General features: G+C 39.1%; 1 protein-coding gene across 6 annotated transcripts in view; it reads left to right on the top strand.

Moving 5' to 3' along the window:
* LOC117992930 (ankyrin repeat and SAM domain-containing protein 1A-like) overlaps nt 1–14,758 on the top strand; it is a 123,397-nt gene that overhangs the window by 21,817 nt on the left and 86,822 nt on the right. For 4 of the 6 annotated variants that reach the window (XM_069506145.1, XM_069506146.1, XM_069506147.1 and 1 more), the window contains exon 8: nt 1,825–4,480. In XM_069506145.1, coding sequence (XP_069362246.1) covers nt 1,825–4,480 — 2,656 coding nt within the window. The remainder of the gene's footprint in view (nt 1–1,824; nt 4,481–14,758) is intronic. The other 2 variants (XM_069506149.1, XM_069506148.1) reach the window with 1 other exon arrangement.

Raw genomic sequence — 14,758 nt, 5'->3', positions numbered from 1 at the left:
CTTGATTGCTATCGTGGTAAACGCCCTTTTTGGTTTTTCTATAGAATCTCTAACGGTTCTATTTTTTCAATTGATCTCTTAAAGATATAATATTCATGGAACCAATTACAAAATGAAATGCTAAACGTAAAAGTTCGAAGCTGCTTTAATTTAATTGAATAGTATCAAATTTTGTACTGTGAATTTGTGATAATATTATTATGTTAATTATTATGAAGAACCACTCTAAAACTCGGAAAGAACAATTGCAAAGCTTTTTCGTAATAAAATAAAACATGAATTCTTCTTTCTATAGATATGCAAAACAAAAACTGTCGATGCGAGCCTCATTAAAATCTTCCGTTTCTTTGATTTTGTCTAGAGACGGTCAGGTACAAGTTTGTATGACACGAGAAAGACTGCCGTCCTTTGAGGACTGTAATGGGCACAATCCAATGAAAATAAACTAACTCAGACTTTAAACGTATTTTTGCCCCTTCTATTTTTGTTTTTATCGTGATTTGAATTGTGATCGCGAAATCTCCTTTTAACGAAGCCTTTTATTGTAAAGTTGACTATTCCAATTGCAGGTGTACTGATACTGAATTGGCGTTGGAAAGGCAATCTAATGCTGCAGATAATAATGCTATAACTAACCTTAATATAAGCGACATAAGACGTGTGTCTAATGCTAACATTATAGCCACCGAAAACTGGAGTTTAGTTAGGCGATCACTACAAACTAATAATCCAAACCATATAACCTATGTGAATAAAGACCAAAGTCACAATCAGGAATTACCAAAGGACTCCAACTCACATGATTATATTAATTCATTTCTTAATTTATGGCGTAATAAATCTGTTAACTCAAACACAGTAGAACAAACCGGTATTTATGAAAATATAGTTGAAGAGCATTCATTCAATGTCAATTCCATCTCCCAGAAAAAGAAGCCTAAGCCACCACCAAAGCCTAAGGCTACAAAAAATAAATCAACAAAAGATGAAATAATTTATGAAAATACTCCTGATGATATAAAATTATTGCGTGAAAATATTTACGAAGGTATAGGTGAAAAATCTGGGGTTTGTTATGAGAAATACGCTAGGAAATCTTTTTCTGGAATATACACATCTATGGATTCTACAAACAAAATATTGGAAGCTACTAGCACCTTAAAATCAGATAATAAAAATCGTTTGTCAGTATCTAGCGGGGCTTTATATGTAGATATGAATTATAAATTCAAGCATTCAGAATCTTCAGGGAGTTCTGGTTGTCATTTTAGAGGGTCTAATGGGTGTATTCATGAGAACACTTCTCAGTATGACTCAATTTACGAATTAAAACCTGAGGCGTTGCGCAATAATGAATATCCATTTGAGAGAACTAAAAAAAAATTTGATCGACTGCCTTGTTTTTGTCATCTCAAACGTAATGAAGAAACATCACGTGAGATTTTCTATAGTTGTGAGAATTTTAATCAAGTCGAGGTAGAAAATCGCTCAAATGATACAATTCTTGAAGAACATGATGACCAGATAGATTTTAAAACGATGACTTTTGAGCCTTTCGAGGATGATACCATGCCATCAAAACGAATAGGAAAATCTGACAAAGTAAAAAACATATTCCTAAAGAAAATTAATCAGTTGGCACAACTTTTAGTCGACTGGGATTCTGAAAAATGATGAATTAAAATATTATATTAACTATTTTTCTATATACCTATTAAGTGATAATTTTTTTCGGTGGCAGTAAATGTATACAAAGCTTAACATTGTATTTGCTTCTAAAATAAACTTAAAATATATATTTTTGTTGCTTTATGTGTTTTACAGGAAAGCCCCAGAGACCCAGAAAAACAATAACTTAAGTCATAGCCTATTAACACCGTCTTCATCTTTTGTAACAAAAAATTCACCCCAGAGTTTCGTTAAAAAGCTTGCTTCAAAGTGCTTGGGCCTCAAAGCAAAATTTAACTCCGCTCCTAACATTTCTAATCATGGGTTAGAGTCGAATGTCGATGGAAAGTTAAAACATTCAGATGCGAAACATAGTGCAAACGCATTGCACATAGGGAATAGTAAATTCTTTAAAATACTGTCGAAAAAGGAGGAGTCGGGTGATATACCATGTAATGATGAATTTGATACTATATCTTTAGATAGATTAGGCACGTTAAATAGAGATTCGGCTGTCAACAGAAGCAATAGGAGTTGTCCAGGATTTAAAACTTCTTTGCCAAATATTTCAGAAAATAATGAATTGAGTGAAGAATCTATCGCTGAAAGTTTAGTACATAAAGAATCCGAGTGCGATGGTAAAAGTAAAATAAAACCAGCGTCACAAGTCATAAACTGTGACACCAAGCATGCTATATTTGAACCAAGAAAAAGAGATAACAGAATATCAATAACTTCAAATGTTTCTATACAGTCGGCTAATTTAGTGAACGAATGCTACGAATCTTACGAGTTTACATCGGAAAATACTCCGACTTTAAAGCCTAAAGTAACAAAACCTACTGCTTTAAATCCGAAACCATCACCAAGGTCTAATTTAGCAAGTCCATTGAACAGTGAAAACATAATTTATGAAAATATATTGCCAGAAAAAAATAACTTTATTCGACCAACCCCAGCAGCAAGAACTTACATACCAACAAAAGTACCAGTAAAAGAAGACGAGAAAAAAGTATTATACGAAAATATTTTACTTCAACCTGAAGTTAAAGCGCCTGAACCACCAAAAAGGAGTTTTATGATAAACACGGAATCAAATAACTCATCGCCTAGTATAAGTAGGTCATCTAGTATATCTTCTGATTCTATGATCGATGAATCCAATCTAGAAGATATTCTCCTTTCAGAAAAATCAAGATCTTTTCGCCATGGTCAAAAAATGTTGCGAAGAAAAGAGTCTAGCAAATCTAGTATTAATAGAACTCAATCGAACGCATCCAATTTTTCTGATACAACAGAAGCTAGTGCCATAGAAAATGTTGATTGTAGTGCTGAAATTGATGAAAAGCCTATGTATGCGTCAATGGTAGGAACTTTGCCAAACAAAAAATCAGAGAAAGTGAAGAAAAAAGTTCTTTTTAGACACAAAACATTCACGAATATTGAACACGATAGAAACTCAATGAAAAATTTCCCGAAACGAAACGATTCATTTCTAAAAGATACTTTGGCGAGCTATCACATTCGTGGTACTGGTCACTGTATTTACAAGGCTCCGACTGTACAAGAATTTATTTATATTTTTAATAGAGAAACACTTTACCGTGACGTAGAGCCCTTCACTAAAGTGCCCAATAGTAAAAGAGATAGCTACTTTGAAACGGCTATATGCTTTTGTCGGCCAAGACCTCCCAAAAATCACACTAGTGCCGAAGATTTATTAGATATGCAGAGCAAGGAAGAAGTGGAAGAAAAGGCAACGATAGACATGGATGCCTTCGTTAATAAAATGGAGTTAGTTTCTTCCTCGTTCCAGTGCTTTTGTGACTCGGGAGCATGTTCACTACACGCTAGCAGACGCGAATTTCCAACAGAACTAGTCGTTAAATTCTCAGCGATAAAGAAAAGTATATCTACACCGGATATAACTTTAGAGGTTTCTCCTTCTTCGACAGTACAAAAGCGTGGTTTATTAAAAAACAAGTCTGTTCCCGCAAATTTAGAAGAACCCTATGCAGTAGTTAATATCGACGAAGTTGTTAAAAGAAATGAGGCTAATGGTAGGACAGACACCAAATTTAGTAATTTAGATAGTCCCACATATTACGTATCAATGTCTCCACATTCGTCTCTGACATCGACTGGCCGACCTTACTCTATTAAAGATATATCTGATGTAATTTCTTTAGGATCTAATTCAACATCGAACTGCGCTAATACATCTTGTGCTTCTGATACTTCGCAATTACACAAATCCAACTCGGAACACTCGGGCCATTGGTCATTACAATCGTGTAACTCTAACATCACAGTGGTATCCGATGTTTCGTTTAAAACTTGTTTGGAAGAATCATCAGAGGAATCGGATGCCACGATACATTCCGACGACGAAAGTTCCGACGCGGAGACTATTAAGTCTGACGTCAGTACGACGAAACGTCCTTGGATACATAGTAGTTCTTTTAGATTTGGAAATCGGGAGACTGAGGATACGAGTATAATCGAAGAGGGTAGTTTGGGTTCTGCTAAATTCGAATCGTCTTCTTCGAAGTTCGAAAGTGGGATAAGTGTAGGTTCGGAGAGTTCGTCGTCGGATTGTGGCGGAGATAGTGGTGTTCCGGGGGAGAGTTGTGCCGTGTCGCTTGGTGCTTCGCTTGAGCGTGGTGGGGGGGTGGTGGGGCGTGTTCGCAGCGGGTCGGGGCGGCGGCGGTGGGACGAGGCGGAGGGAGCGAGTGAAGGCGACGCGCTCAGCGTCTCGAGCGCCGCGTCTAGCCTGCACATGACGCATCACCACGAGTACAGTAAAGTTTCGGTAAGTCATTTTTGAAGCTTAAACAGGCATGGTGTCTGGTAACGGCAGAGCACGACAGGACGCTACCCTGTACGTGTGGCACGATTTGTTATACACGAATTTTTTGAAGCACGTAACACTGGGTAAATCGACGGAAACGGTGCCTCAAGGCAGCAGCATTTAGTACGCGACAGGAGATGGCAATCGGGGAGGGAACGCCCCGCACCAGCCCGTGCGAGCGCGGGTGACGTGCGGGTATGCGGGGTGTCCTGTAGTCCTGTCGCCTACTATAGTTCCGACGAGTTACCCGAAGTACCTATTAACTCCTTTATAGAGCTCCTTGTGTTATAACTCCTAAGTGCCGCGGTGAACCCGTTGCCGTCTTCACGACGTCTAAGAAACGTGAGATAGCAACGTTCCAGCTTGATCCGCGGCAGTTCTTATATGTATTCCAAATCTTACACGCGTACCAGGGCGTTCAGGTTCGGTATCCACAAAAGCGATGATGGGCGGAGAGTCATTTAGTTCCTCTGCGTCCATCAACGCTTGATAGATAGATGCAAGATGACGTGGAAAAATCATCAACTTTCAGAAATCTGATTGGTCGACTGAAAACATCTCCGCTCCGTTTCGCTTAAGTAGATACCGGCCCTTACTCTGACGTCCTGCCGCGCTGCCGTCAATGCATTTCGTGTGTAATTCTTTTTACATGTTTTGTGTAAAGATAATAATTTATTAATTGACGCCGGTTATGCAATACGCAAGTACGAGTAAGTATATAGTAATACATCGTTCTTCCATTTCCTATATCTACCCATTTCACCTAAAGTTTTGTGTATAGTATGGTGAGGTGTCAGTATAAGGGTCTAGCGCAGAGTCGAACCGCATCGGAGAATCAATCTGAAACTGAACATTGAAACTTTACCCTTGTCTCCACAATGTGATGCACATATTAAGTTGCAATTGTGAAGAATTTGACGCTTCGATTCGCTTCGACTCGCTATTACGAATTGACCCTAACTTATACTTTTACCCTCTAACAAATAAACCTGGAATTGCGGTGGAATAGTTATAATCTGTTTTATCTTTTGCCTTCAAATGTCAAATTACTGATGACAGAGAAAGACAAAACAGAGTATAACTATTCCACCGCTATTCCAGGTTTATTTGTTAGAGGGTTACTTTTATTTCGTATAATAAAATATTTTGTACATCTACGATGTTTCATAAATTATTGTCATTAGAAAATCCGCCAGCACACCAATGACTTGTTGCCCCTGACAAGCGAAACGTAATAAAGTTTAACCTCAAATTAGGTTCAGTCACGGAATGTTTCGTGACAGTTGTACAAATGATAGAATTTGTTAAATAGATAAATATGTAGTTCTATAGATTTGTTACTTGGTAGAAGATAAGATCTAAGTTTTCGATGTTGACTAGTTTCTGACCGGGCGTAGATGGGGCGTAGTCATATTATGACTCAATTTTTTGCTTGCAGCGAAGCGCTAGTCTGTATATAAATAATAAAATTTCCGGTACGATACAACAATACGATATGAAACGAAATACCTAGGTACCCTATTTTCATCATCATGATCAACCCATCGCCGGCTCACTTTAGAGCACGGGTCTCCTCTCAGAGTAAGAAGGTGTTTGGCCATAGTCTACCACATTGGCCATGTGCGGATTGGTAGACTTTACACACCTTTGAGAACATTATGGAGAACTCTCAGACATGCAGGTTTCCACACAATGTTTTCCTTCACCGTTAAAGCAAGTGATATTCAATTAATTAAAACGCACATAACTCCGAAAAGTTAGAGGTGCGTGCCCGGGATCGAACCCCCGAGCTCTGATTAGAAGGCGGACCTCCTAACCACTAGGCTATCACAGCTGACACCCTATTTTAGGCAATATTATTTTTAAATGGGCTTTTAGTTCTAAAGCAAGCATTATCCTTTGCCTGTAAAGTCTATACAAAGGTGTTCTAGTGTTATATCATTTCAATCTAATCCGCTGTTTCAGTTCTTAAACTGTTCACCGCACTGTAGATAGCACTAGATAAACTAAACGTCGTTTCATCTCTGTATCGAAATGTAAAAGTAAACTATCAGTAGGTACTTATTGAAAAACCTTGTTTTCGTAAGTAAATGAAACAACGCATTTTTATTGTTTACTAGATGAATAGAATAGAATAAAATAGAATAGAATGTTTTTTTATTCATGTAAACTTTTTACAAGTACTTATGAATAGTCAGGTAGTTTTAATTTACCACTGGTTCGGAATGATGCCCACGACTTCGCTCGCGTGGATTTAGGTTTTTAAAAATCCCTTGCGAACTCTTTGATTTTCAGAGCCCAAAAGTATCCTATCCCCTTCCCCGAGATGCAAGCTATCTCTTTTCGTCAAATTCGGTTAAACGATGGAAGTATGGGCAAGCGTTATTTTAAATGTCGTGAGAATGTGGCACGCCGGATTTGTTCACACATGTGACATGTACGCATGAGCCTTGGCCACTCGAGTTCATTTAACGGATGTCACAATGCTACGATTTAGCTCCCTCCAATTAACTGCGACGAATCATATATCTTTCCTTCGTCGTAAACTGTGCCTAGTGTAACCAGAAATTGTCTGATTTATTTTTATACACATACTAGCTTATGCTCGCGACTTCGTCCGCGTGGACTACACAAATTTTAAACCCCTATTTCATCCCCTTACGGCGATTACGCACTGCACTTCCGTCATCCGACATATATCCGTCATCCGTGAGAATACTAGCGATTATCTACGACATACGTCATAAGCTCCCATACAAAACAAAAAGGAACATATTTTCACGGATCGGATGAGTGCGTAACCGCCGTTACTCGACGTTGGTGAAATCAGCTCTTAGTGGTAAGTCGATAAGTGATGGTGCAGTATTAGATGAAAGCGGGCTAACTAATAAGGGCAAACTTTGGCAGTTTTTATTATAATCTAATTTAGAAATCCAGAATCCAGAAAGAATAAAATCCAGGCGACATAATTTCAATATTTATTTCTGTCTATCTTTATCTTTTATATTGAGCACATAATCGCTGTTAAAAACACATGTTTCTAGCATGTACCTACATCTAAAAAAGAACAATTAGCATGATGGTTATTTGGGGCCTGGGGGAACGGGAAAATATTAATCATGTTAAAAATCATAATATACACCGAAAATGTATGCAAGATTTGGTCTGATTTGTGATTAACCACGTGTTCAGTAATTTATTTTATTTTATTTTTATTTTGTTTATTTGAAAGTAATCAACAGCGTAAATACATAATTATTATTTAAATTTAAATCTAGGTATAACAGAAGGCCAAAAGAGATTACTTAAAATTATAATTAAACTATTTTAACAGAATAGAGTTAGAATAAATGTAGGTATATACAATAATAAAATAAAATTACAACAGTGTGTGTATGATTGTATGTGTGTGTGTATGCGTGTGTGAGTGTGTGCTTATGAGTATGTGTGAGCGTGTAATCAGCCGGCCGGTAATTTATAATTTTATACACGTTCAGGCTAAAGAGCTTTAGCCCTATTCTATAACCCTTGAAGGCTCGGCCTCGTTTTCATCGCTGTCACAGCGACCAGTTGAAACATTGTTTTATGTATATTTTGATGTTTGATTAGTAGTTAATTCTTCGTCTTAAATATAGGCAGGTTGTTATTCTAAACCCATATTTATCAGGCTTTAAATTTTTAGAACACATACCACCGATTTCTTGACTGTGTCGACAATTTAAGCTACCCTCAGTTTTCCAGTCATATTGTAGTGTCAAAATTTCAATTAAAAACAAAGTCATTTATCCAAAATATGTACCATTATACACTCTTTGAGTGTCAATTGTTGAATTTGTAAAATAATTGATGTAAAGGTGATGATAAATTACGTAAATTTAAAAGTAAAGCTACAAGGGTTTGCAACACGCTCTTCTCTAAGAACCTACTGTCGTTAGACTGTTCTCCACTATAAAAAGTTAAGAGTTAAGACGGTATGACTATAGGTTTTGCACTATCTTCTAGAGTCTTTAACCTATACCAATCTTAAGAATATTACGACGTCTTACTCGTCGATGGAAACAGCGTTATACGGAATAGCCCCGACTGTAATACCCAATAGATTAACCCGTTACCCGTAATCATAACACCGCGCACCGTGCCCACATGGTCTCTAAAATTTAAATCCTCACGAGCGAGGAATTAGGAAGTCAGTCAGTCAGTCTCGCCGCGTATACCGAGGCGCGCTTTCGCGTCTTAAATTAAACTAGTGTCATAAGTGCCCGTTTAGTGTATTGTGCGTAGGTGAAATTCGGTGTATAAATAACCAATTGTGGTAAAATTCTTGTGTGTTTTAAAATATTGTGTCTGAGGATGTATCTCGGATTGATTTAATGTAAGTTTTGATATTTGAAAAATATCATAATAGGTAATAAGGTATATCTTTATGAAATAAAACTACATGAACAATACGTTCATTATGTCAAAAGAATCATATAGCACTTGACACTTTGACAGAATTCATCATCTCATCTCCGGTCCTCTGCTAGCACGGATCTTCTCTTAGAATGTGAAGGGGTTTGCGTTTTGGCAGACTTCACAAACTTTTTAAAACTCTCAGGCATGCAGGATTCCTCACGATGTTTTCCTTCACCGAAGGAAGTAATATTTGTTTGTTTAAAACACACGTAACTCCGAAAGCAAACTCACAAAACTCCGTGCGTGCCTGGGATCGAATCGAACTTCGGATGCTCCCAATAAAAGGTTGAAATCTTAGGATATTACCATTTACAAGATTTACATTGGGTTAAGTATCTATATTATACTCACGCGCAGCTTATTAATTTTCTAAGAATACCATATTGTGATGATGGCGAAGTAGTCCAATATGAAACGGTTACGCATTTGAAATGATGAAGAACCTTGATTTATTTACCGATACCATGATACACAGTTTCTTAGCTCCTTAACTTGTCAGGGGCCATTGAAAAATACTGAAAGAGGGACTTTAAGAAGCGAACTTGGGGTCTTGTGGCACGCACGTCTCCAGGAAAATAACAAAAAAGTATTTATAAAAACGGGCATCCTGTACAAAATATCAATCAACGCAAGGACCTAGGAAAAGGATTGCCATCGTATAATCGAAATTTAAAGCTATAAAATAATGATTATTCAAACGATAGAACGCCATGTCAAGGGCTCAATAACCCAATTTCGAAGTTTCGCAATTTTCCATATGTTCGATACATCGAACAATGTGACAAAGAATAAGAATTAGAAACAGATGGTGCATGTTCGTTCGTACTAGTATTTATTTATGTTTCCATCTCCAGTGGTAAAAAGTCGTTATAAATTCAAAATGACTCGTCGGAAACTTACAGATGACCGTATATTGTTCGAGTATGTCGCTTGATACATTTCCAACAATTAAAAAGTTTAAAAAAAAACCCCGACTGCGGCTTGCACTGCTTCTTTTAGTCCGCATATTAAAGCACATAAAATCCGCCATTTTGTTTTTTAAGAGTTTCATGTACCCAGTTACACTCGCGCCATCAAGACGGATCTAGTGACGTTTTTCATCAAAATCGGTTGAGCCGTTGAGTAGTTACGAGTGGACATAGGAACGGACATATACAATACATGTGGATAGTCTTTGTAGGATAAAATGTATCCGCGCCACGCCTTTGCCCGCCACTACATTTAAGTCGTGCTATGTAGGTCAGTATTTAAATTTATGTAAAGACGGCCCTTCGTATAGTTATTAGATGTACCTAAAGATAATCCGTAAACACTTACGGCCCTAACGGTCTACAAATGTACGTGTTTGTTTTGCTTAAATGTGTATGACATACCTGCAGATTTCAATACACAAGATTTAATAGTGTAAAGCGTAGGTTTCATTCCCTATGTCTTTGTGTTTTTTAGCGTTCTGTAGTCTGTACCTCAAAAGGGAAAAAGGAACCCATTATATGATCATTTTGTTGTCTGTCTGACTATCTGTCTGTCTGTCCGTCTGCCTACTTCCCGTGGACCTAGAATCAGTAAGGTAGGGAGGTCCTATCATAGCATATAGTATGTCTAAAATGCACAGTCTTCAATCGTGTCATATACTACCTCTGATGATCTATGATGATCTTTAGTCCCTGGACATGGTCGCTAAATGAGCCTTAGAAAGCTCAGAGTCACTCGGCGGGCGATGGAGAGATCTATGCTTGGAGTTTCTCTACGTGATCAAATCAGAAATTAGAGGATCCGTATATAGGAGAACCAGCGTAACCGACAGCTCAATGGCAATGACAGGTTACATAGTTCGTAAAACTGATAGACGTTGGGTCCCAAGGTGCTAGAATGGCGACCCTCCACTAGCTGGACAGACGACATCAAACGAGTCGCTGAGAGTCGCTAGATTCAGGCGGTGCAAGCTCGTGAGTCGTGATGTATGAAAGTCCCTACAAGAGACCTATGTCCAGCACTGATCGTCTATCGGTTGACAATGAAGATACGATTCCCTTTACGTTCAGGAAGCAAAATGTCGACCGTTAGGTGGGAAAACAGGAAGCAGTCAAATCTGTATTAGAATAAAGTACACGCAGGTTGAATACAGAATAAATTGCAATGCATTGCTTTATGCATTGAAATGGATCGTATTATAGTAGGTACGCTTTCATGATGACCTTTTAAGTTATGCGAGCTAAAAGGTTCACCGCTTTGAGGCATTGTATGAGGCAAAATATTACAAGAGGAAATTATTGTGCTGTTGCTACCTTGTATACGTTGTAATTCACGTATGGGTGTTTTAGTTTATTTCAATTATTATTAACTATTATAAATACTATCTGTCCCGGCTTACTCACGTGTGTAGTCGATGTTAGCCCGACTAGTTTCGAAACCGCGGCGCGTGCGCGGACGGACTCCCTTGAAAAAGGACCCCGGATGGGTTCGAAACTAGTCGGGCTAACATCGACTACACACGTGAGTAAGCCGGGACAGATAGTATTTATAATGGAAATCACTCACGGTAGTTTAAACGCTAAAATATTATTAACTAACTTACGCCCGCGACTTTTCCCCTATTGTCCCTGTGAGGTATTAAGTAATTCAATGTATAAGTACCCCTTGGTTGAATTTTCAAAAATCCTTTCTTAGATGATGTCTACATCAAATTAGTTTGAGCTGTGCGTTGATAGAGAATTCAGTCAGTCACCTTTTCCTTTTAGATATTACTAGATGATGCCCGCGACTTCGTCTGCGTTGATTTATGTTTTTTTAAAATCCCGTAGGAACTCTTTGGTTTCCGGGATAGGCAGCCTAACACGGCATGTTTGTAAAAAAATGTTGTCTAGATAAGCCCAAAAGAAAGCTTGAAGAGAAGTATAAGAGGTCACGGCCCTAATTACTGTGTTGACCAAAGTTTTTAAATGAAAAAATACTTTCATACTTTCTTGCCAATTCTGAGCAAATTGTTACTCTTTGCCATCTAAACGTTACAAATCTACGGAAATAGGATAACATTAGGATATTTGGCGATCTGCCAGCCACTGTATTTGAGGTGTGTACGTTGCCTACATCGTATGAACTAGTTGGGATTTGGTTTGATTTAGGTTGGTAGGTAGGTATTATAGTATGCGACTGGTCGAGATGGCAATCGGGTTGGGGACGCCTCGCACACCCGCACAGTCCCCGCGCTAACCCGGTATGGGATAGCGCGGGTGTATTTTATCATTTACTAGTTTATACTCGCGACTTCGTCCGCTTGGACTACACAAATTTCAAACCCCTAGTTTACCCGCTTAGGGGTTGAATTTTCAAAAATCCTCTCTTAGCGGATGTCTACGTCATAACAACTATCTGAATACCGAATTTCTGCCCGATCCGTCCAGTAGTTTGAGCTGTGCGTTGATAGATCAGTCTATCAGTCAGTCAGTCAGTCACCTTTGCCTTTTATATATTTAGATTTATTTAATGCATTCCAATATTAATTACATAAGTCATTAAACTAATTTATACGTGTGCGGTGTGCGGGGATTCCCCTTGCCTCATACCCTGATTGCCATTTCGACCTGTCGCGTACTATAGTTATACATTCATTGTAATAGTTAGATTATTTTACAAAAGTAGAGAGTAATGTAGATTGTAGTCTAGTTGCAAGTTTACCTTCCAAACTATTCTGTTAAAAATTACTAGCCTGACAAACTGGGTTTAGAAATAAACTATAATAAGCTTCTGCTTAAAGACCATGGGGCCTTACTGCCACCGCTTAAAGTATAGTACGCGACAGGTTGAGATGGCAATCGGGGTGTGGGGCGGGAGACGATCTACACACTCCCACCACAGTAGGGATATCAACTCATGTGCTCGCACGTCACTTGCGCTCGCCCGCACCGAATTTGGCGGGGGGTGTACGGGGTGTTCCCTCCCCGATTGCATCTCGACCTGTTGCGTAAATGTTTTAAAAAAATTACTAGGGCCCCTGGACTGGGTGAACAGTACAGTTAGTATAAGATTTCATAGTTTTAAAAATACCAAAGTCGAAATCGACTGTTTCCATACATCTACAGGCAGCGACACAGCGGAAATATTGCGAACTAAAGATGATCGAGTGTTTGCGAGTATAGCTTTCAACTTTACGATACCAATTACCACATAACTACGTCACCATCGAGAATGGTTTGCGTTTACCTACACCAATACCAATATCGAGTAATTTGGCAGTACGAGTCCTAAGTTTGACGTCCTAAAACTAGTAAATGACGTCATTTTCGCTTATGGATACGAGTCGATAGTCGAATTGTAACTCACCAAAAAATACTCGGTGAGAGAAGCGTGAAAGCTTATTGATAATTAAACAAAATGATGAAATTTAATAAGTGAAGTGCCTTAATTTGCCCACGGAGGCAAGGAGAATGTTTGGGAAGGTAGTCAAAGCTAACCGTCGTGATTGTGTAACTTAAATTTGGTTCAGCGGCGTAATTTGTGATGTGCGCAGTGTATCGGTCAAAGAAACAGGTTCTCACATAGCCCAAACCCTCCAGCAAGTTGAAGTGACAGTGAACAATCCATGCATGTCGTACTGGGTTGAGCATCCGTCAAAGAAACAGGTTCTCACATAGCCCAAACCCCCCCGTAAGTTGAAGTGGCAGTGAACAATCCTTGCCTGTCGTACTGGGTTGAGCATCCGTCAAAGAAACAGGTTCTCACATAGTCGAAACCCCCCAGCAAGTTGAAGTGGCAGTGAACAATCCATGCCTGTCGTACTGGGTTGAGCATCCGTCAAAGAAACAGGTTCTCACATAGTCGAAACCCCCCAACAAGTTGAAGTGGCAGTGAACAATCCATGCCTGTCGTACTGGGTTGAGCATCCGTCAAAGAAACAGGTTCTCACATAGTCGAAACCCCCCAACAAGTTGAAGTGGCAGTGAACAATCCATGCCTGTCGTACTGGGTTGAGCATCCGTCAAAGAAACAGGTTCTCACATAGTCGAAACCCCCCAACAAGTTGAAGTGGCAGTGAACAATCCATGCCTGTCGTACTGGGTTGAGCATCCGTCAAAGAAACAGGTTCTCACATAGTCGAAACCCCCCAACAAGTTGAAGTGGCAGTGAACAATCCATGCCTGTCGTACTGGGTTGAGCATCCGTCAAAGAAACAGGTTCTCACATAGTCGAAACCCCCCAGCAAGTTGAAGTGGCAGTGAACAATCCATGCCTGTCGTACTTGGTTGAGCATCCGTCAAAGAAACAGGTTCTCACATAGTCGAAACCACCCAGCAAGTTGAAGTGGCAGTGAACAATCCATGCCTGCGTTCCTACTGAGTTGAGATTTGGTACCACAGCATACCTACAAGTACCTAGTGGGGTACCGACCGATGGACCGTTCATATTATAGAGTAGGTACCTAACGTGAAGTGGCTGAATGAGGATGCCTCAAGACTGGATGTAGAAGACAGACATCCACAGGCTAAAATGATAGATAATGATAATAGTGCATCTCGGATGAATCATTTTGTGCAGCGATGATTGGATGTAGAAGACAGACATCCACAGGCTAAAATGATAGATAATGATAATAGTGCATCTCGGATGAATCATTTTGTGCAGCGATGACTGGATGTAGAAGACAGACATCCACAGGCTAAAATGATAGATAATGATAATAGTGCATCTCGGATGAATCATTTTGTGCAGCGATGACTGGATGTAGAAGACAGACATCCACAGGCTAAAATGATAGATAATGATAATAGTGCATCTCGGATGAATCAT

Source organism: Maniola hyperantus, chromosome 22, assembly GCF_902806685.2.
Source record: "Maniola hyperantus chromosome 22, iAphHyp1.2, whole genome shotgun sequence".
Classification (NCBI taxonomy): Eukaryota; Metazoa; Arthropoda; class Insecta; order Lepidoptera; family Nymphalidae; genus Maniola; species Maniola hyperantus.
Note: the sequence above shows the minus strand (reverse complement) of the source record. Positions and strands in the feature narration are given on the sequence as shown.